The 23,676-nt window shown below is 33.5% G+C and overlaps 1 protein-coding gene across 2 annotated transcripts in view; it reads left to right on the top strand.

Moving 5' to 3' along the window:
• The window catches only part of YTHDC2 (YTH N6-methyladenosine RNA binding protein C2), a 62,494-nt gene that overhangs the window by 18,719 nt on the left and 20,099 nt on the right, over positions 1-23,676 (top strand). For both annotated transcript variants that reach the window (XM_072958095.1, XM_072958088.1), the window contains exons 8-18: positions 347-454; positions 1,530-1,678; positions 3,083-3,218; positions 8,853-8,979; positions 9,190-9,255; positions 13,911-14,089; positions 14,340-14,436; positions 14,517-14,604; positions 14,691-14,771; positions 16,428-16,510; positions 22,087-22,192. In XM_072958095.1, coding sequence (XP_072814196.1) covers positions 347-454; positions 1,530-1,678; positions 3,083-3,218; positions 8,853-8,979; positions 9,190-9,255; positions 13,911-14,089; positions 14,340-14,436; positions 14,517-14,604; positions 14,691-14,771; positions 16,428-16,510; positions 22,087-22,192 — 1,220 coding nt within the window. The remainder of the gene's footprint in view (positions 1-346; positions 455-1,529; positions 1,679-3,082; positions 3,219-8,852; positions 8,980-9,189; positions 9,256-13,910; positions 14,090-14,339; positions 14,437-14,516; positions 14,605-14,690; positions 14,772-16,427; positions 16,511-22,086; positions 22,193-23,676) is intronic.

Raw genomic sequence — 23,676 nt, 5'->3', positions numbered from 1 at the left:
ACCCACTTCTCTTGGTTCTCATTTCTCTCAGTGAGAATGCTTTTCTTGACTCATTCAAATTCCCATCTTATATACTCTCATGGTATCTTATACTTCTCTCTCATAGGACTTTTAACAACTTTGTTTTTACATTTATGTTCTGGATTATTGGGTTAATGTCTGATTCTCCTGCTAGATTGCAAGCTTCAAGAGGACAGGAGGTAGCTCTGTTTCTGCTTACCATTTATATTCCTAGTGCCTAGTGTGGGAATTTACTTGGGAATTTATTAACTTGGGAATCTCATGTTTTTATGTGAATTGTCTGTAAGATGCAAATTGACTAATTAAAACCATTTTTATTATTTAGTTCAGGGAAGACCATTTGAAGTAAAAGAAATGTTTCTTGAAGATATTTTAAGAACTACTGGATATACAAACAAAGAAATGTTAAAATACAAAAAAGAAAAACAGCGAGGTAAGCTTTTTATCAAATATAAAAGAAAATTACTGTTGATATGACTTCTTGGAGACTACAGCTTTATACTATGCAGGTACAGGGACACTTAAAAGTATTCTTTCTGTATAATTGTATAATGTTATATTAGAATACTGTCCCAAGTGTACCTTTTGCATTGTGGTTTATGTCCAGAAGTATAATCTATAGAGAGAAATTGAAAGTGGATGCCAGAGTTGAGGAGACTGAGTGTGTTTGTATCCAAAGATTAACCACTATTTTAAGGAGGCGGAAGATTATATGCTGGTTGTCCTCAGCGCATTTTGTAGGGTGGCAGTGGGGAGTGGTTGGGAGGGTGTGAAAGGAGTAGCATATGAGTAATAACAGGCTCACCTTTGATATAATTGTCGAGGTTTTCAAATCTTGATATTATTATGAACTGCATCTGTACTTGGAATTTAGCATTATTTGCCTATTAAAACATCTTTTATCATGACTTATACTATATCTCAGCTTTTGAATTGAAGACTTGGCTTATTTAAACTTTGATTCCTTTGTTTAGTCAGTAAAACTTGATTCAAATAACTTCTTTGAATTCTTCACTTGATAAAAGCAATTAGCAATGCCTGTTTCACAGTGCAGTGCCCAATTACTAATATGTAAATTGTAAAACTCCTAGTTGTTGAGACTTCTGAAGATGAAAATTATATATACTTTGTATCTCAAACAACTAGCACAGTGGTGTAAGTTCAATAAATGATTTTCTACAAAATGCTGTACGAATGTTAGTCATTGATTTAAATAATACTTGTTATATGGCCAAAATACTTTTCAGTAAATAACGTATTTAATTAGAGGTAAACTCCTTAGTAGTATATGAATAGGTGAGGGTTTTTTTTTAAAGCAGTTTGATGTCTCCTATTGGTTCAGCATAACACATTTTATTGGATGTTCCTAATTAATACATTTTCTAAAAAGTAACTTCAAAGTAAAGCCAATTTAGTAACTATTTTCAGAGTCACTTAATTTTTTTAATCAAATAAATGTATTTCAAGAAGCAGAGAATTTGTCTACTTTTCTTTGGTAATTAATTTAGAAGAAAAACAACAAACCACACTTACAGAATGGTACTCAGTTCAAGAGAATACTCTCAAGCCTGAATCTCAGAGACAGAGGGTTGTTCCACATGTGACTGAAGAATATGATTTATTGGATGATGGTGGTGATGCTGTCTTCAGTCAGTTGGTAAGACCTCAGTGGTTTCACACTGCTATTTTGAGTGAAAATTGTGTAATTTAAAAGAACATCTTATGAGAATATAATTTTTATTGAATTATAAAGTATAATTCTCTTAGTTTATGTTAGACTACAGCACATTTTTCAGAACAACTTTCTATAGTTTTTTTTACAAATGTAACATCTTTTAATGTTTCATTCTGAGTTTAAATTATTTCAATCTTTTCTATAAATCTTTTGAAGAAAATAGTTATAGGTATTATGTGTATACATTATTTTTGCTTGGTATTTTGTCATCTCAAAAATTTAAGAACTATGAGCTAAGCAATGCAAGATAAGCTAAGTTAGGAAAAAATAGAGGAAAGGCTGTTAGTTTTAGAGCAAGTAATCAAGACTGACGTTTCCACCACCAACCAACTATGTGACTTTGTAAAATTAATTACAAACTATAGACCTCAGTTTCTTCTCTTCTCATTTTCTTCCTTCTATTTTGCCACAGAATCTTTTACAAATGATATATTTTGTAGAAGCCCTGCCTGCTCATCCATCACTCTCCACCCTCATTCCTAGGTGGGGCTTCTACTACCTTGGGTTCCAAGGAGTCTGTTTGAAAACTGAAACTAGCAGATTTCTTAGGTCCCTTTTGTTCTTTGATTCTCTTGAAAAGGCATTGGCGATTAATGTGATGGCTGGGACTATGCACTTTTTAGAAAAAGAATTAAACTATTTTGACCATGAGAAGAAACATGACATGCTTGTGGTTTTTCTTCCAGTGTTTAAAGTTCTGATACATCCAAATGAACTATACATTTAAAGATTGTATACTTTTGAAGACTGTTTAAAAAATGTTATTTAGTGTAGAGAACATCCATTTCATTCAGTGAACAGCATTTTGACCATGTCAGTGATTCTTAAGCCTGGCTACACATTAGCACTCCCTAAAGAATTTTAAAAGTCTTATGGAATCTGGCCTCTGTCACAGAGATTCTGATGCACTTGGTCTGAGTGGGACCTAGCATCAGTGTTGAAAAGCTCCAGATGATGTTTCCTCTGTTGGGCAGTTGGGAGAGAAGACCACTGATGTACAGGTACATTTAGCAACATTCTGTCAGGAGCACAGTTAATATTGTGACTGGACCATACACCTTAGTTGACAAGCTCATTCTCAGATAAAAAAAAATGAATGTAGAAACAAGATATAGTGTTATGAGTGATAATGTGTGTAATGATTTAAGAAACTTTTATGTCAAATCCTTTGCCAGAATACCATATGGTTAGTAGTCTTTGTGGCCTTTATGGTCGTCCCATGTTCTTTGAAAGCAAAAGTTAAGCATTAAGTAATTTAAAATCTTTTCTTCTTTTTATTTTTTTAATTTTAAATTTTTTTTAACATTTCTTTGCTTCTTTTTAAAGACAGAAAAAGATGTGAATTGCCTTGAACCGTGGTTAATAAAGGAAATGGATGCTTGTCTTTCTGACATATGGCTGCATAAAGATGTTGATGCCTTTGCTCAAGTCTTTCACCTTATTTTAACAGAAAATGTTAGTGGTGAGTATAATTTACTTAAATTTTTAAATTATTCTTGCTCTTATTTATTATGATGGAAGTACAGTTTAATTTTAAAACTTCAGTTTTTTTTGTTCACAACCAATAGTTTGTTCTTTTGGAATACTTGTTTCAAGTATACAGATCAGGATCTTCTTATTAGCATAGTAGATAAATAAATATTGTGTTAAATCAGGGATTCTTAATCTAATGTTTCCAGAATCGTTTTATGGAGTCTGTGAGTATATGACAGTTATGTAGAAAAGTATTTCTATGTGTATATATTGAGACATAAATGTACCCCATCCCCCACCCACTCCTCTTTACCCTTGGAATATCTTGCATTTTCAGAGATTTGTGATTTCAAAAAAGGAAAAAAATGTTAATAACTTTTACTCGAAATTACTCATTTAGTAAATGGAAAATTTTAGTATACCTTTAGTTATAGAGGCTCACGTTCTGATTCTTCTGTGCCTATTATGTCATGTGACATGTTTTCACTAATGAGTTATCCTGTTTTCATTAGTTGATTGCAGTGGATATTGGCAACCAGAGGTGAGTTTTAGAACCCTAAAGATTTATAGGCAAAATGTAGAATGATGATAATAAAAGGTCAGTACTGGAAGGGATGTAGATGTCAAGTAGTTTATCACCTCACTTAAACTTCTCAGCATTACTATTATTATGATTTTTTAAACATTTTTTATTGATTTATAATCATTTTACAATGTTGTGTCAAATTCCAGTGTAGAGCACAATTTTTCAGTTATACATGAAAATATATATATTCATTGTCACATTTTTTTCTCTGTGAGCTACCATAAGATCTTGTATATATTTCCCTGTGCTATACAGTATAATCTTGTTTATCTGTCCTACAATTTTGAAGTCCCAGTCTATCCCTTCCCACCCTCTGCCCCCTTGGCAACCACAAGTTTGTATTCTATGTCTGTGAGTCTATTTCTGTTTTGTATTTATGCTTTGTTTGTGTTTTTTTTAGATTCCACATATGAGCGATCTCGTATGGTATTTTTCTTTCTCTTTCTGGCTTACTTCACTTAGAATGACATTCTCCAAGTGCATCCATGTTGCTGCAAATGGCATTACGTTGTCGGTTTTTATGGCTGAGTAGTATTCCATTGTATAAATATACCACATCTTCTTTGTCCAGTCAACTGTTGAGGGACATTTAGGCTGTTTTCATGGCTTGGCTATTGTAAATAGTGCTGCTATGAACATTGGGGTGCAGGTGTCATTTTGAAGTAAGGTTCTTTCTGGATAGATGCCCAGGAGCGGGATTCCTGGGTCATACGATAAGTCTATTCCTAGTCTTTTGAGGAATCTCCATACTGTTTTCCACAGTGGTTGTACCAAACTGCATTCCCGCCAGCAGTGTAGGAGAGTTGCCCTTTCTCCACAGCCTCTCCAGCATTTGTCATTTGTGGATTTTTGAATGATGGCCATTCTGACTGGTGTGAGGTGATACCTCATTGTAGTTTTGATTTGCATTTCTCTGATAATTAGTGATATTGAGCATTTTTTCATGTGCCTATTGATCATTTGTATGTCTTCCTTGGAGAATTGCTTGTTTAGATCTTCTGCCCATTTTTGGATTGGGTTATTTGTTTTTTTCTTATTAAGGTGTATGAGCTGCTTATATATTCTGGAGATCAAGCCTTTGTCGGTTTCATTTGCAAAATTTTTTTCCCATTCCGTAGGTTGTCTTTTTGTTTTACTTCTGGTTTCCTTTGCTATGCAGAAGCTTGTAAGTTTCATTAGGTCTCATTTGTTTATTCTTGTGTTTATTTCTATTGCTTGAGTAGACTGTTCTAGGAGAACATTTTTGAGATGTATTGTCAGATAATGTTTTGCCTATATTTTCTTCTAGGAGATTTATTGTATCTTGTCTTACATTTAAGTCTTTGATCCATTTTGAGTTTATTTTTGTCTATGGTGTTCTAGCTTCATTGCTTTACATGCTGCTGTCCAGTTTTCCCAACACCATTTGCTGAAGAGACTGTCTTTATTCCATTGTATATTCTTGCCTCATTTGTCCAAGATTAGTTGACCAAAAGTTTGTGGGTTCATTCCTGGGCTCTCTATTCTGTTGCATTGGTCTATTTGTCTGTTTTTGTACCAATACCATGCTGTCTTGATGACTGTAGCTCTATAGTATTGTCTGAAGTCTGGGAGAATTATTCCTCCAGCCTCTTTCTTTCTCTTCAGTAATGCTTTGGCAATTCTAGGTCTTTGATGGTTCCATATAAATTTTATTATGATTTGTTCTAGTTCTGTGAAATATGTCCTGGATAATTTGATAGGGATTGCATTAAATCTGTAGATTGCCTTGGGCAGTGTGACCATTTTAACAATATTGATTCTTCCAATCAAAGAGCACAGGATATCTTTCCATTTTTTGAAGTCTTCTTTAATTTCCTTCATCAATGGTTTATGGTTTTCTGTGTATAGTTCTTTCACCTCCTTGGTTAGTTTATTCCTAGATATTTTTATTATTATTGTGATTGATCACTCCCTTCTTGAAATATTTTCTTCAGTTAACTTCTCATATTCTATACTTGATTTATTTTTTTCTCATCTCCCTAGCTGGAATGTCTTGGTTTCCTTGGCAGTTTTTTTTTTTTTTTCCTTTTCTTGACCTCTAAATATGGAGTGTCCCAGGCCTCAATCCTCAGACCTTCCTTCCATTTACATTTATTCCTTAGATGGATCTCATCTAGTCATAGCTTTAAATATTTGTTTAAAATGACTCCTAATTTTATGTCTCCAGTTCTGACCTTCCCCCTGACTTCTCTACACGTGATCACTTGACATCTCTAGTTGGTTGTCTATTAGAGGAATAAAAGTAGATATGCTGAAAACAACTTGATTGATTGTCTTTCTGCCTACTGCCCTCTCAACCTGCTCTTTCCTTTGTATTCCTTTAGTGACCATAATCAGTTTTAAACCTCTTTAAAAATGCATGTGCTTGGCCATCCCAGACATATTTTTTTTGAATCTGAAGCTAGGGTACTACTATTCACCTAGTTGCTAAGGGCAACAAAATGTAAAATCATCCTTGATTTTGCTCTCATACCCCACATTTAATCCATTAGCAAATCTTGTTAGTTTTAAATAAGTACTGAATCTCACCACGTTTCACTTCCCCTAGTGCTGCCATCCTGGTCCAAGCCAACATTCCCTTCCTGGACTACTTAGACTGCTTCTGTTCTTACGTTACTACAGCCTATTCTCCAGAGAACAATCAGATTGATCCTTTTGAAAAGGAAATTGAATCATGCCACTTCCCTGCTCTCAGTTCTTCATGACTTTCAATTACATTTTGTATAAAAATCGAAGTCTTTTCCCTGATTTAGCCTCTGGCTTTTTTATCTCATTTTCTGCTCTTCTTCCTTGTGTACTGTGCTTTAGCCACTCTTATCTTCTTGCTGTTTATATATGTGGCACGTTCCCATCTCTTCACCTTTGCTTTTGTTGTTTCCTTTGCTTGGAATGCTGTTCCAGCAGATACTAATAAAGCCCAATACCTACTTCATTTAGGGCTCTACCCAAAAGTTAGGAAATTTGAACTCTGAGGCGTGTTGCTTTAAAATTTTTATGAAACATTTTAAAGTATTTATATATTATCTTTGACCCTCTCCCTAGATATTTCTTTAGTAAATACTAGACTATTACTTTGATAATGGCCATTTCATGGACCCAGGTCCTTCTCTTTTATAGTTTTATTGGACATTTTCCAGAGCCCAGTATTTAAATATCTTAAGTCATGTGAAGTAAACTAGAATGTTATGACAGGAACAGTAATTTTCTTCCTATCTTTTTATTTCTCTTCTAAAATCTCAACTCTTAATTGGCACCAGTTGAAGATACTTCATGTGATTCAGGAAACCTTGGGCTTCATAGATTTCTTTTAATCCTATCAGTTTCCATATGTGATCTTGTATAACTAGATAGTAATTAGCTGGTTTAGTAAGATTAGGCATTCTCTGGAATGCTCACTATACTAGTCATCTATTACTGCATAAGAAATGATTCCCAAACTTAGCAACCTAAAACATTATTTCAAACAGTTTCTGAGAATCAAGAATCTGAGAGTGGCTTAACTAAGTAATTCTTGCTCACAGAGTAGTAGTTAAGCTTTTGGCAGGGGCTCCAGTCATCTGAAGGTAGACTGGGGATGAAGGATCTACTTCCAAGAAGACTCAGTCACTTGGCTATTGGCAAGAGGCCTCAATTTATCTCTGGCTTTTGGCAGAAGGCTCAGTTCCTTGCCGTCTGGACCTTTCCCATAAGATTACCTTATTCTTCCCAGAATGTGGCACCTGGCTTATCCCAGAGTGAATGATTCAAAAGAGAAGAAGAAAAAGCAAGCAGGAAGCTATAGGTAACTTTTATGACCTAGTCTCCAAAGCTGCACACCATCTTTTCCACTTTATTCTATTTGTTAGAGTGAGTCACTTAGTACAGTTTATACTCAAGGAGAAGGGACTTAGGCTCCATCTCTTGAAGGGAAGAAAATTAAAGAATTTTTGGATGTTTTGAAACTCACACACTTAGTCATACTCCTATGCTCAAAATAAGCACATTTTGTTTCTGTTCTCCAAGGCTGTGAGTTTAATATTCTGTTTAAGCAGTAATTCTCATATAGTGAGTACAATTCATAATGTTTACAGATCCCTTTAATAATGTATATGCCTGGTTATCCCAGACCTACTGAATCTGAATCTAAGAGTAAGGCATAGCTGTTTTCAGAAATAAAAAGCCCTAGGTAATTCTCTTGTGAGTCCCCCTCCCCACATTAAGAAACATTGGTTTATATTAATAATGGATACCATATTTAGGAGAGTTATTAAATAGTGAGGGTAATTGGGTGAAATAATATGTGGAAAGTTATAATTTTCCTTTTTAATTATCTTAAATTTTACTACAGAGGTTTTTTTTGCAGTTGTGATTTCTTTCTGAAGTTAACCAATTTTGTGATTCATGAAAATTAGTGCTAAGTAATTATAGTATATTGCAATGCTTGAAATATATTCTAAGAAGGAATTTAAATTCAGTAGAAGTTTAATTTTTTTTCTCATGGAGGAGTTTTATGGAAAGTAAGCTTTCAGCCACTGTTAGTCCCATTAAGCATCTTACACAATAAGAACCTGGAATGGAGAGTAAAAGCAAAACAAAAGAACATCAAAAAATCATTTTAAACTTTGAGTTTGTGCTTTTAAATATTCATGACCAGATACTGATGAAAATTAACTTTTTAATTCTTCTTTAATTAAATCTTGTCATTTGGTCAAGGTGATATCTATATTTAACAAGATTATTTAAGGATTCTACAAGTTGGTAGGTTTCTTTCTCTGTTTTCATATCTTGGTGAGCTTTTCTTTCCTACTACTTTCCTTCTACTTTCCAACTGATAGTACCTATTTCATCCTTTTTATACTAAGGGCACATCAGTATCAGATCTCCTTGGATGATCTGAGTTAAGTGTTATATAATGTTGTTATCATGTACTTAGGTAAAGGAGAAGTTTCCAAGTTAATTCTCCTAACATTAAAGAAGATTAAAATGACTGTAAATAATTTGGAAATTTAATATTTGTATATCTTTTCCTTCTTTTAGTTGATTACAGACATAGTGAAACCAGTGCAACAGCTCTTATGGTTGCTGCAGGACGAGGTTTTTCAAGTCAAGTAGAACAATTAATTAGTATGGGAGCCAATGTCCATAGTAAAGCATCAAATGGCTGGTAATTTTAAACTGCATCCATTCTTTGTATATCTTTGTATAGCTCCACATACCTTTTTTGATTTCTTTTGTCTTTCTGTTATAAGCTATTGTAATAATTGCTTGTACATCTCTACTTTAATGGATGAATGAGTAATTTTGAGTGACTAATTTTTATAACTTTGAGAATATTATTTCTCTTTCTTAATTTAATATCTTTGAATTTTGGCAGGATGGCTTTAGATTGGGCTAAACACTTTGGACAGACTGAAATTGTGGATCTTCTAGAATCTTACAGGTAAAACTTAATACTATCTTTAGTTAATCCTAACTCCTTTTTAAAAAGCTTAGCCATATATGTCATAGTGTGTGACAAATGAAGGCTGTTTATAGTCTCTTATCCAGATCTCTCTCTCTCTCTCTCTCTTTTTTTTTTTTTTTGGTAATTCTAAGGAGTTTTTTGTTCAGTTATTTTGTAGATTGCTAATAAGATCCACTATATTATAATATTTCTTATTTTTTATTTTATCTTGAAAAAGCAGAAGGGAGATTTCCAATTAAACATGCATTTTCCGAAACCTTACTGAAATGATAAGGAAGGAGTATAACGTGTGTAAACTAACAAAGTCAAGAGAGTGGGAGAAGATACAGCAACTGATGGAAGATGTTAGTACATTTTTAAATGATAGATGGCTAAGGGATCACTGATGTTTGACTTAGCAGAGCTAAGAAAGCTGAAACCTGAGTGACTAAAGAGGGAAATGCCAATGAGAAACAAACTCATTTTAGCTTTGGAACTTCTTAGAGGCTAATTCAACAACTTTTGAATGAAGCAATGAAAGAAAGGGCTAAAAAAATAACTGAATTTGTTGAAATTCTGTATGAGGAATGTTTAGAATTTCAGATTACCTTTTCCCCTGCCCTCAGTTGTTCCCACCTTGGCATGAAGTGGGAAGTATATTAAAAAATTAAACCATCTAGGCTTTGGACTTTGGGTTACCAAGTACAGTGGGAGAGTGGGAGTGAGATATCAAATAGAAAAGGGGTTTAAGTGAAAGTCTAGTAGTAAAGACTGAAAGTTGAGATACCGTCCGTCTTCTTCCTTCCCCTGCTGTCCCTGTCACCTTTTCCTGTTTGAAGCATATATTGTTTGGCAGAAAACTTGAGAATTCCTTCCTGGAAAAATAGACCAAGCCTAGAGAAAAGATTTAGAATTATAAGAGCTTTGGTATTCCTTCAATGGAATAACCATCTTGAAACTGGGTAACTCAGCAATCCACACTTGTGCACATGGAGGTTTTTATACTTCACTCTTTGAGAATAAATGAATTACCAAGGATTGATCATCAGGCATTTGAGGAGAAAAAGCACCCAAACGTCACACAAACAGTAGCACAACAACCCCCCCACCCTGCTGAAGTTGGATGAAACTGAGCACCAGTAACCAGAACAAAACTTCAAAAACAGTAATGGAAACTATTCATGAAACAAAAACAGTGTGCTAAAAAAAGGAACACAAATCTTTGTTCAAATTTCATCTTCATGAGGACTACCCAAATTTACCTATTTTTACAATCCACCTTCCTGCACTGTTAATCCTCTTTAAGCTGTTCTACTTTTTCTTTTGTCCATAGGACCTACCATTCTCTGATGAACTGTGTATTTTGCTTATTTACTGCATTTATTGGTTTATTGTCTGTCTTTTCTCTCCACTAGAATTTAGTAAGCTTCTTGTCTCTTTGTTCAAGGACAGTGCCTGAATATTGTAGATGTTCGGTGAATATTTTGAAAGAAGGAATAAATAAGAAAGAGCTATTGAAAATTTAAAATATCACAGCAGAAAAGGAATTCAGAAGGGTTGCAAGATAAAGTTGAAAAAAACTACTCACGAGGCAGGAAAAAAGACAAGAGATAGAAAATTATAGAAAAATGATAGGAAAATTTATTCCTATGTATTCTTATGGGGAAGCTATTAGAGAATGTGCCCCATAAAAATGAGGAAGCAAAGTGAAAAAGAAAAACATAGTAGTTCCAGCACAGGAGATAGGTGAAAGAAATGCTTAGTATGTTTGTGCAGAGGGCTTTGCTGTGACAGCTGCCCAGTAGGCCTAGTCTCATAGAAACAGAAGAAAGATGGAGGGCTCCACGAACAAGGCCCATCTGAAAGAAAGGTTACCTGATAGTTTTGATCATATTAAAAAGATTTTATGAATCTTTTACAGATTGAGAAGAATTAGTGTTAAGTACACAGAAAACTAAGCAAATAAAAATTAGTAATTACTCAAGGAAAACCAAAAAGTTACAGAAGAAAGGAAGTGTAATCATAGTTCATTACTTAGGTCAGAGGTAAATAATGTTTATGTATTATAGCAAAGTAAAGGCTGAATGCAGGTTTAATGAAAATTGTATAGATTTGTGTGGGTAGAAAGCATATGGGGGTGGAGGTGGTGAACTTATTTTTCATTAATTGGAGATTCATAGGTAATTACTAAATTGTTAAATCAAAAAATAGCAGAAAATGAATGTTATTTAGAAATAAGGCAGTAAATACCAAAAGAAATGGCTGAAAGAATTGAAAAAGGTCCTAGGCAGCATGACTAGGAACAGAGAGAGGTTTTTGTTGTTAGAACTTTTATAAAACCATTTGTTTGTTAATACTAGGTGTATGTATTACTTTGATTAAAAAAAAAAGAATCAGAAGGGCAATACTTTGAAAAACCTATAAAGGTAATTCTTCTTTTAGAGATTTTAGATAAATTTAGATTAGATATTTAGATAGATTATATAGATTTTAGATCAGGTAGCTAAAAGAAGATATTTTAAAAAATATATTTAAATAAATGTATTTTATAATACATTGTTAGCTTCTATTTTCAACCTATAGGAGTATTAAAAATAATGTTAAAATATATTATTATTCAAGAACATATGAAATGTTTTATTTGATACTTTTTTTGTATTTAAATCTATAATGTAGTCTCAGATATTTAATGAAGTAAATGTTTGAAGTATGAAGTTAGTTTTGTCATTTTAATTTCATTAAATGATAATGTAGAGTCTTAAAGGTCTTGACAGATCCAAATGCTAGTCTGGTATAGTGAGTTTTGTTGTCATTTCAATAGTAGCTCCCAGAGCTTAAAATGCTTTTAGTGCTAACACTTTGAATGTTCCAGACATTTTTATGGTGTTAGGTATCACTTACTAGAAGACTATAGATTACCATGTAAAGCAGTTATCTGGATAATATTTTGATTATCCCAGCTAACTTGGCTTTCTTTTTATTCCAGAGATCGTGATGTTATCAATTATACATTTCAGATATTTAAATTGTATTTATTATACTTACTGGATTATTGATAGTTGATATCTAAAATTTATAGCTTTAAACAATGAACTTAATACCCCTTCATTTACCTGGTAAAAGTGAGAAAGCAAAATACTTGGAATGTTTTAAATTGGATCTTAAAAGTTTAAATACTGCAATTATGAAGTTGCATAAGTTTAATATTTTCCCAATTGAAAACAGTCTTACGTTATTTTTCTGCTGAGCTCTTTAAGAGAGATTGGGCTGCACTGAACTTTCTAGAAGTCATATTGGTAATTGCTAGTGATGGCAGTAGTTTATATTTTTACATACAGGATGAAGAAACATGAGGCTTATTTCAGTCATTTTTGCTGATTCTGGCTTTTGGGAAATAGCATTACCTACCTGCTTTCAATATAGAGTAACCAAATGAAAAGTCAAGTTAAGCTAGTACCTGTAGAGTTTTGTTTTTTTTAATGTAAACTATCCTTCAGAATTTTGTTTTATACTAGTGAACAATTAGAAACATCCTCACAACGTTGTAAAATGACTATAACTCAATAAAAAAAAGTTAAAAAAAGAAACATCATATTAAGAAAATATAAATGATGACCAGAAATTTGTGTTAAGTTTTACTGAGATAAAATTTACATACCATATTATTCATCCACTTAAGTGTACAATCCAGTGGTTGTTAGTATGTTCATAGAATTATGCAGTCATCACCACAGTCAATTTTGAGAACATTTTCATCACCCCAAAAAGAAACCTTTGCTCATTAGAAGTCATTTTCTCATTTCCCCCAACTCTCCCAGCCCTAGGCAACCCCTAATGTACACTTACTGTTTCTATAGATTTGTCTGTTCTGGATATTTCATATAAATGGAATCATACAATATGTGGTCTTCTGTAATTGTTCTCTTTCATTTAGCATAATGTTTTCAAGTTTTATCCGTGTTGTAGCATCCTTTTATGACTCATTAATATTCCATTCTGTGGATAGACCACAGTTTGTATATCCATTCATCGATTGATGAACATTTGGATTGTTTCGACTTTTAGGCTGTGATGAATTAATACTAATATAAACATTTGTGTACAGATTTTTATGTGGACATATATTTTCATTTCCCTTGTCTATATATCTAGGTGTCTAATTGCTAAGGCATATGTGTTTAACATTTAAAGGAACTGCCACATTGTTTTCCAAAGTAGTCGCACCGTTTTACATTCCCATCAGCGATGTATTAGAGTTCCAGTTTCTCCACATCCTCTCTCACGCTTATTATTATCTGTCTTTTTGATTATAATCATACTAGAGAATGTGAAGTGGTATTGTGGTTTTGAATTTCATTTCTCTGATAACTAATGATGTTTAACATATTTTCATGTGCTTATTGTCTATTTGATATTTTCTTTGGAGAAATGTCTTCAGATTGAGTTTTTTTAAAAGCACTTATGGCTAAATTTTACTTTGAATAATTTATTTGAAACCAAAATATGAATTTCATTACAGCTAGAGCATTAAGTATCAATTGCCCTCCTTAGAGTATGTTGAAAATTTGAAGGTGGATGTAATGAGAATCATTGCCCTTTACAGGTTACTCTTTTTATTGAAATTTGACTTGGTCTATTTTTTTTTTTCCTAGTGCGTCATTGGAATTTGGTAATCTAGATGAAAGCTCTCTGGTTCAGACAAATGGAAGTGACCTCAGTGCAGAAGACAGAGAGCTCCTGAAAGCTTATCATCATAGTTTTGATGATGAAAAAGTAGACTTGGATTTGATCATGCATCTTCTATACAATATCTGCCATAGTTGTGATGCTGGTAAATAAGTATTGTCTAAAAGAACTGAAACAGGAATATAGTCTTTGATTTAAAAATTAATATTTTGTGTGTGTACAGATTTTTATATAATTCTAATGATAATAATGCGCAAATAATCTCTTAAGTGTCATAAGTATTAGAATTTATCAGTACTTGAAAACACATGATATAGGTCATTAGAGGTAGTTTTTTTGATTGATTCTGGTTTTACAGTGGGATTTAATTTTACAAGAAATCATTCTTCTTCAAGGTGCAATATTAATTTTTCTACCTGGATATGATGAAATTGTTGGTCTGAGGGATCGCATCCTGTTTGATGACAAGCGGTTTGCTGACAATACACATAGGTAAAAGCTAAAGCTTTATATTTGCTGCTTTAAATAACAGATAGGTACCACAGTATATTCTCTCTTTTAATTATCAACAGATACCAAGTCTTTATGCTTCACTCAAATATGCAAACATCTGATCAAAAGAAGGTATTAAAAAACCCACCTGCAGGTGTTCGAAAAATAGTAAGTTTTATAAAATCTTCTTTTTTACATTCTATTAGTTATTGGTTTTGCTTTCATTTTAACTAAGCCATAATATCCTGTTGCAGATCCTTTCCACCAATATTGCTGAAACCAGCATCACAGTCAATGACGTTGTCTTTGTTATTGATTCTGGTAAGGTAAAAGAGGTATGTATGGATAAGTTGTATTTTTACTTAAATGAGGAAGCTCAAGTTCCATAACAGTAAATGCTTTTATAAGCAGAATTCATTTTAATTGGAAAATTTCTGATTCTAGTTGAATTTAACATAATAAATGTTGGTTTCACTAAAGTGAATGTTCTACTTTAAACAATTCAGTATATAGCATCTGTCTTGTTATTTTAACAAGTGAAACAAAAAGTTTAGCTTCTGCTCACTAAAGATGAGGAAGAAAATAAAGGGTTTGGCTAATTACAGTGAAAATTTTGTCACACGATGTGGGAATTTGATTGCGTATTTTGTATATTTCCCTTCCACTCGTGGTTGTTGACCATGTCCCTTTTGCTCATTGTTTTATCTCCAGTGCTCCCCATATAGTAGGTATTCAAAAGATACTTAGTTCAAGAGAACCATGCTAATAGAAAACAAACATAAAACCAGGATTCAACAAATAATGGCTAGCACCAAATGGGGCTCATCACCTACATTTGTAAAAATAAATCTTACTGGAACACTGTCATGTCCACTCTGAACTGTTGTCTGCGTCTGCCTTCATCTTGCAATAGCAGATTCGAGTAGTTGCAATAGAGCCCCTCTGCAGAAGCCAAAATATTTACTGCCAACCACTGATATAAATAAAAGGCAGCATTTAGTTCCTTTTAATATTGGAATGCTCAGCAGTTCTCAGTAGTACCCTTAATTTTGGTCAACCCTTTCACTGAAAGAATTGAAAATGATAGAGGTAATTGATTTTTCAAGGAGAGAAATACTATCCATGTTGGGAAAGCAAATTATGTCTCTTCTAGAGGGTGTAAATGATCATTTTTAGTGTGAAAAAATTAATTACCTTTTGGTTTTATTTATCAAGTAAACTTTGGTAGTGTCAAAAGTTATTTTACATACAGAATTGATAAATGTAACATTTTATTAAAAACAAAATAAGCAGCATCTTTCCTAAAAAGCCCATGAATAAATTATTATTAGAACACATTTGTATTTGCTCTATATAGTTATTTCATGAAAGGGAAAATAGAAAGTCACTGAATGATTGATGTATATATCCTTGTTAGCAATGAATTCTTTTAAAATATTTCTTTGAGGAAGTATGGGATAGTAATTATTCTTTTTTACTTTCTCTCTTGTAATATTCTGGATCTGCTAACTGCATTAGTAGTTCAGCAGGAGATAAAACAGAAAAGGTTAAAAGTTCTTCACTTGGGAATATGATTAGTTTGGTGATTATAGTTACTCTTTCAGATCAGCTCCCTGGAAAGTGTTTCATAAAGTGTCTGTCCCTGGTCACTACTATTTCTCACAGTGTTGTAAATCTGTTAGAAAATGACCTCAAGGGAATAAATCAGTTCTTTTCAGTCTTGATGCTTTATGAGAACTGACTGCCATTATCCAAGTGTAGCAGAGAGAAGCACATATCCCAGCAAGGCACAGAATGAGGAAGTTTTATAGCTCTTCTGAGTTTAGTTTTTATCCTTTTTCCTTAGAATATTTGTATCCATCTTGATTTTTTTTTTAAATCAGTACCCTGTTCTAATTAATCAAAAGAGGCTTTGAATTAAACTTGGCATGTTAAAATATATTCATAATGTTTTCTGCTATTTCTTCTTAAATACCTTTTATATATTACAGAAATCCTTTGATGCACTGAATTTTGTTACAATGTTAAAAATGGTGTGGATTTCCAAAGCTAGTGCCATCCAACGGAAAGGCAGGTAATGTATATTTAATGGACATTCATTCAGTTGCCTGTAAAATTTTCATAGGTATTACATACTTAATGTATATATTCTACTTTCTGTAAAATATTAAAATTTTCATGTTAGTCTTAATTTTTATATTATTTTTGCCAAACAAACCATTTTAATACTTACTTTAAAAGTTGAATTCAGGTTATGTTAAAAATAAAAATTTTTTCCTAGTATAATCTATATTCAGAAGCTATAAGAAACTTAAAAAATATAAATAAAATCAGTATAAGACGTAGGACTAGTTTCTGTACTATACAAAAAAACTGTTAAATCAATTAATGATCACTACATTAATCTCATGTAGCTATGTTATCTCATGTATATCTTAAGAAATGCGAGTTAATGAGGTGCTATTTTTTGCTTATCGCATTGGCATCACTGAAAATGTTTAATAGTACAAAGAGCTGGCAAAGGCATGGGCCAGTAGGCTTTCATAGTTTGCTGATGGTGAGAGTGTAAATTGGTGTGACTTCTTCAGAGGATGGTTTGAAACTGTTTATCGAGATCTCCCCTTTGGCAATGGATTCCACTTCTCTTAATTAATCCTGAGATTACTTGCATATGTTTACAAAGATGTATGTTTAAGAATGTTTTTTGCAGCATTGTTTGTAAAGTGAAAAGTCTGGGAACACAGTGGTGTCCATCAATAGTGAAGTGGTTGAGCAAATTATGTTATTGCCACACAGTGTCATGCTAAGTAACTGTTTGAAGGAAGTATATGTATGTGTTTTAGGTGGAATGAGTTTTCAGGATATATATTAATTGAAAAAAGTAACATGTAAAACATGTGTCTAGTATTTTCTTGTGCTAAAAATATATGTATATGTTTGTATATATATTTAGACAAATACATTGTCAAGTCTGAGAGGAACATTAAAAAACAAAGGCTGTTGACTCTGAGGGAGGAGGATTTGTGGGGCTCTGGAGGAAGGAGACTTAATTTTTTTTTTGTAGTTTGGTTATTTACTTTAGTACATGCTTGCATTACTTCTTCAGTTTTAAAAAGGCAAGATTTAAAAGTATATTTTTCAGTAATTATTTGACTAATTTTTCTTGCATTTAAACTAACAAAAAAGCATCAAATACTGACTTTAAAAGAATGTCTCATACTGAAGACAGTGAATACATTTATTTCTGTACTTTGTAATATCATAGAATGTCCTTAAGGGTTTTGTTCTTATTATTATGTCAGTTGTCCTCCTATGACAAGTGTAGCTGGACTTACACCATGTTAATAGTATATTATCAGAGATAAAAATCAGAAATTGTAGGAATTTTCACTATCATCTTCTTTAACAGATATTTTTTGGCAGCCTTCACTGTGCAAGTGTTAGGGCTGCAATGATGAATAGACTATAGTCTGATGGGTGACGTTTGACATGGGGAGAATGTTGCAGTCCTTCTTGGAGTCCAATAAGTTAAACAATTTTAATACTGTGTGATGTGCACTATAACTGGATAATACTTCTAGAGGAGTTAAGATAGAATCTGAGACAAATAGGAATAAATAGGTATTGTGGGAAAGCATTTCTGGTAGAGGGGAAACATTCACAATGGCCTAAAGAAAGGCAAGAGTGACAAAGTTGTTTAGATGAAGTTTAGAGGAGAATAATAAAAAAAAAATGAATATAAAGATGTAAGTTTAAGACTGGTCCTTAAGGACCATTTTGTGTCTTATCTCTTTCTTTTTTTCTTCTTAAAAAACCAGGGGGTAGCATGATTATAGTATTCTTTCAGATCTTTGAGCACTGAATTGGTCGAGACAAAAATGATGGTAGGAGGACCCCAGTAGGAGTCTCTTTCATTGATACTATCATTTACAATAAGGGAGAGATTAGAGTAACCAGTTTTATAATAGTAGTGGTAGAAATAAAGAGAAGTGGTTCCCCTTTTTGCACTTTGTACATACTGAGTTTTTTACAAGTTGAAGATTTGTGGCAGTCCTGTGGACCCCATGTTGAACAAAGCTATCAGTGCCATTTTTTCCAAAGCATTTGCTCATTTTTTGTCTCTATGTCACATTTTGGTAATTCTTACAATATTTCAAACTACTATTATTATTATTACTATTACTATTATCACTATTATTTTATTTGTTATGGTAATCTCTGATCAGTGGCCTTTGATGTTGTTATTGTAATTGTTTTGGGGTACCACAAACTGTGCCCATGTAAGGAGACACAAGATCCATAAATGTTGTGTGTGTTCTGACTGCTCCACTGATCAGCCATTCCCCATCTCTGTCTTCCTTGGGCCTCCATGTTCCATGAGACACAGCAATATTGAAAGACCAGTTAACAACCCTATGATTGCCTCTTAGTGTTCAAGTGGAAGGAAGAGTTGCACTTCTCTTACTTTAAATCAAAAGCTAGAAATGATTAAGCTTAGTGAGGAGGGCATGTTGAAAGAAAAGATAAGCTGAAAGCTAGGCCTCTTAGTGCCAGTTAGCCAAGTTGTAAATGTAAAGGAAAAGTTCTTGAAGGAAATGAAAATTCTACTCCATTGAACACATGAATGATAAAAAATTGAACCAGTCTTACTGCTGATATGGAGAAAGTTTTAGTGATCTGGATAGATCAACCAGCCACAAGATTCCCTTATGCCAAAGCCTAGTCCAAAGCAAGGTCCTAACTCTTTACAATTCTAGAAGGCTGACAGAGGTGAGGAAGCTGCAGAAGAAGACTTTGAAGCTAGCAGAGGTTTAAGGAAAGAAGCTGTCTTCGTAACATAAAAGTAGAGGTGGAGAAGCAAGTGCTGATGTAGAAGATGGGGCATGTTATCCAGAAGATCTAGCTAAGATCATTAATGAAGGTGGCTACACTAAACAGATTTGCCTTGGAGAACAACCTTCTCTTGGAAGAAGATGTCATTTAGGACTTTCAGGGCTACAGAGGAAAAATCAATGCCTGAATTCAGCACTTTAAAGAACAAGCTGACTCTCTTGTTAGAGGCTAATGCAGGAGGTGACTTGAAGTTGAAGTCAGTGCTCAGTGACCATTTTGAAAGTCCTGGCACCCTTATGAATTACATTAAATCTACTCTGCCTGTGCTTTATAAATGAAACAACAAAGCCAGGATGACAGCACATCTCTTTACAATGTAGTTTACTGACTATTTTAAGCTTGTTGTTGAGACCTGCTGCTCAGAAAAATTGATTCCTTTCAGAATATTACTGCTCATTGACAATGCTCCTAAGTCACCAAAAGCTCTAATGGGGTTGTACGAGATTAATGTTGTTTTCATGCCTGCTAACAACACCCATTCTTCAGCCCACAGATCAAGGAGTAACTTCAGCTTTCAAGTCTTAATCCTTAAGATGTACATTCTATAAGGCTGTATGTGCTCTAGATAGTGATTCCTGTGATGGATCTGGGCAAAGTAAATTGGAAATTTTCTAGAAAGGATTCACCACTCTAGATGCCATTAGGAACATTTGTGATTCATGGGAAGAGGTCAAAATACCAACATTAACAGGAGTTTGGAAGAAGTTGATTCCAACCTTCATGGAGAACTTTGAGGGGAGGAAGTAACTGCAGATGTGGTGGAAATAGCAGAACTAGAAGTAGAGTCTGAAGATGTGACTCATTTGCTGTAATCTCATGATAAAACTTTGATGGATGAGGAGCTGCTTCTTATCAATTGGCAAAGAAACTAGGTTCTTGAGATAAAATCTAATTCTGGTAAAGGTGCTGTGAAGATTGTTGAAATGATAACAAAGTAGTACATTACCTAAACTTAGTCGATAAAGCAGCAGCAGGGTTTGGAGGATTGACTCCAATTTTGAAAGAAATTCTATGGGTAACATGCTGTCAGACAGCATTACATGCTTCAGAGAAATCATTTGTGAAAGCAAGAATCCACTGATGTGGTAAACTTAATGGTTGTATTATTTTAAGAAATTGCTACAGCCTTCATCAGCAACCACCTTGATTAGTCAGCAGCCATCAACATTGAGACAAGACCTTCTGCCAGCAAAGAGAATATGATGTGCTGAAGGCTCAGAGGATGGCTGGCATTTTTTAGATATAAAGTATTTTTTTTTATTGAAGTATACTTGATGATTGGAATAAGGAGTTGTGGTATATATACACAATGGAATACTACTCAGTCATAAAAAGGAATGAAGTAATACCATTTTCAGCAACATGGATGGACCTAGAGATTATCGTACTAAGTGCAGACATAAATGATGTCACTTATATGTGAAGTACAAAAAAAGGCACAAAATATTTTTAAATCAAAGTATGTACATTGTTTATTTAGACATGATACTATTGCACACTAAATGAACTACAGTATAACATAAGCATAACTTTTAAATGTACTAGGAAACCAGAACATTCTTGTGACTTGCTTTATTGCATTGTTCACTTTGTTGTCATGATCTGGAACCGAACCTGAAGTATGTCTGAGGTATGCCTGTAAATAATTAATTCAAGAGCTATTAAGGAGAGTAATATTGGTGATTGTTTGTCCGGGGCTGGGGGCTAAGGAATAGAGTGGAGTGAAGGATGTCATACAGGCTTCTGTCTAAGAAGATTTTGTGGATGGTGGTGCCACTGTCAGGGAAAATATGAAGAGTCGTTATGTTGGGGAGAATTAATTTGTGATTGTGTTGAGTTTGAATTGACTGTGAAAAAACCAAGTGGACCTAAGAGGCTTGTAAAGTATAGATCTAGAATTAGGATAAGGAGACCTACGTGGATAGAATTTGAAGTTAGGAGGGTTATTAATGTCACTTGGAAGAGAGGGTAGAATAAGTAGAGCAGAGGGACATCAACGTTTAAGGATTGGGGAAGGATAGAAATCTCTTAGAGGAGCCTGGATAGTGAGAAGGCTGATAGGTGTATAGTGAGGGAGATATTTGATGAAGGAAGGAATGGTATAGTAATGTCAGATTTTCTAACTTGTATCAAACTTGTGTTACATTTGTCTCTCTGGATTGTGAGCTTTGTGAGGATAGGGATATTTCTGCATTTCTATCACTTGGCATATTATCCTTGCATTAGCTGCTGTACAGACTATGAGTGAAATTAAAAGTAACTGCTCTTCCTCATGATGTATTTCCGCTGTTTCTCAGAAGATTATGCAAGTCTCTGTGATGATAGGGTAATTGACACTCCCTTAGAGTTGTGTAATGCATAAATGGCACAACTCTAATCACTGGGCCTGAACATAGTGCTTAGTATCAGCTCAGTAAAACTGATTAAATTTAAATTACCATATATTTATTCATTTTGTTTTTTACTAGCTTTTATTTGTATATATATTTTAAAAAATTTTACCATTGTCTTAGGAGTATGTCAGGTATATGTCATTCAGTCTCATTTTATAAATGAGATAATTGAGTCCCAGCCATGTGAAGTACCTTTTCAAAGGTTAGGGGGTCAGTATCAGAGTAGGGATTCAAACTCAGATGTTTTGATACTGGTTCATTGTTCTGTCTCCTAAATCACATTGCTTTTACAGTTTCCTGATTATATTCTTTATTCCCTGTTTGAGCCATTTTGAGCCTTAATTTTGTATTTTACTTTTTTAAGGGCTGGGCGATGCAGACCTGGAATTTGTTTTCGGCTGTTCAGTAGACTTCGATTCCAGAATATGTTGGAATTCCAGACTCCCGAACTTTTGAGAATGCCATTACAGGTGGAAATTTACTTAACCTCAAAAGGCTATTTTTGTGGATGAAGGCAAAGAGGGGCTATTTCAACTTGTGTCGATTGGATTTTTGAAAAATCAATTTATAAAACAAAATTATAAAGTGTATATTATGGAGAGTGGTTATATATAACTAATATTTTTCCTGTATAAGAAAATTTAATTAATCTCCAAAGTGTTAAAGAATCACTTGGGTCATTTAAATTATGGTACAGTTTATAAATATATTTTTTTGATGCAATATTCTAGGAATCTGTCAACCACATGAGTGCTCACCTTTTAAATTCTTAATGAGAAGTAGAAGAGAAATCATCTAAGGTCCAAAAGATAATACCAAAATCTCAGTTTAAGATGCTGAGCTTACCTGGGTAGTTTTGGAACTGAGTTCAGTGAGATTACCTGACCTTTATGAATTGTTTTCCTTTAGATTTTCTGACTTCATGGAACAGCCATACACTATGTAGTTTCTTGGGACAACTATCAGAAATGCATTAATTTGATTCTTTGGTGTGTTGAGCTAGATGCTGCCTTCCAAACCTTTAAAGAGACACTGGATCATATTTTTGGCACCCATTTACCTGGGTGACTTCCCGCTTCCCCATGCTTATGAACCATTTTCTATTCTTCCTAGGATAAAATGCAAAATTCTTAACAGAATTTAAGGGCCTAAATTATCTCTCATACTTGTGTCTCATTTTAATTTTTTAATCCTTGCCTTTCCTCCTCTGTCTACTTATACCAATAGTCTCATTTCTCAAGCATATCTTGTTTCTTTCTATCTTAGGAACTTTTTATGTGCTATCCCCTCTGTAGAATCCTTCCTCTTAATCCTTTTATGATTAACTCCTACTTAATCTTTACATCTTAAGTGTCATTGCCTCAGGGAAATTGTCTTTCTCTTCCAGTGGCCACCACCTCCTACTCTTTCTTGAACTTGATTAAATCTTTGGTTTCATGTCTTTAGTTACCTGTATCCTTTGTAGTGTTTATCACAATTGTAATTGGTTAATTATATAATTATTCTGTTTTTCATACACAATGAAAATCTATGGGGACAGTGTCTACCTATCTTCTTTTTCTCTAACTTGCTGCAAAATGCCTAGCATCTGGCAAGCACGTAAATACTTGTTGAATGGATAAAAGATCCTAGAATGTAATATAAAGGAAAACAAAGATTTTTTGACATTGACTGTGATTGTTATATGTAATAACTGTTTGAGGAGACATTGCCAGCAGTAGCAGTGGTAATCTTGAACAGAGTTGATGGAGGATGTTTATTAAGGTTCTCGCACTAAAGTATAAGCCCATCTTTCATAGAAAGATCTTTCATAGAATGACATTGTTCCCTCGACTGTTCATTTTAATTAAAGACTCCACTAGTCTGTGTTGGGTAACTATAGGTCCTATGATTTTTTTTTTAATAAAAAGTAATTATAAATGTCAATATTTCAAATTTATTTCCTGTTTTTATT

This window comes from Vicugna pacos, chromosome 3, assembly GCF_048564905.1.
Source record: "Vicugna pacos chromosome 3, VicPac4, whole genome shotgun sequence".
NCBI classification, from domain to species: domain Eukaryota; kingdom Metazoa; phylum Chordata; class Mammalia; order Artiodactyla; family Camelidae; genus Vicugna; species Vicugna pacos.
Note: the sequence above shows the minus strand (reverse complement) of the source record. Positions and strands in the feature narration are given on the sequence as shown.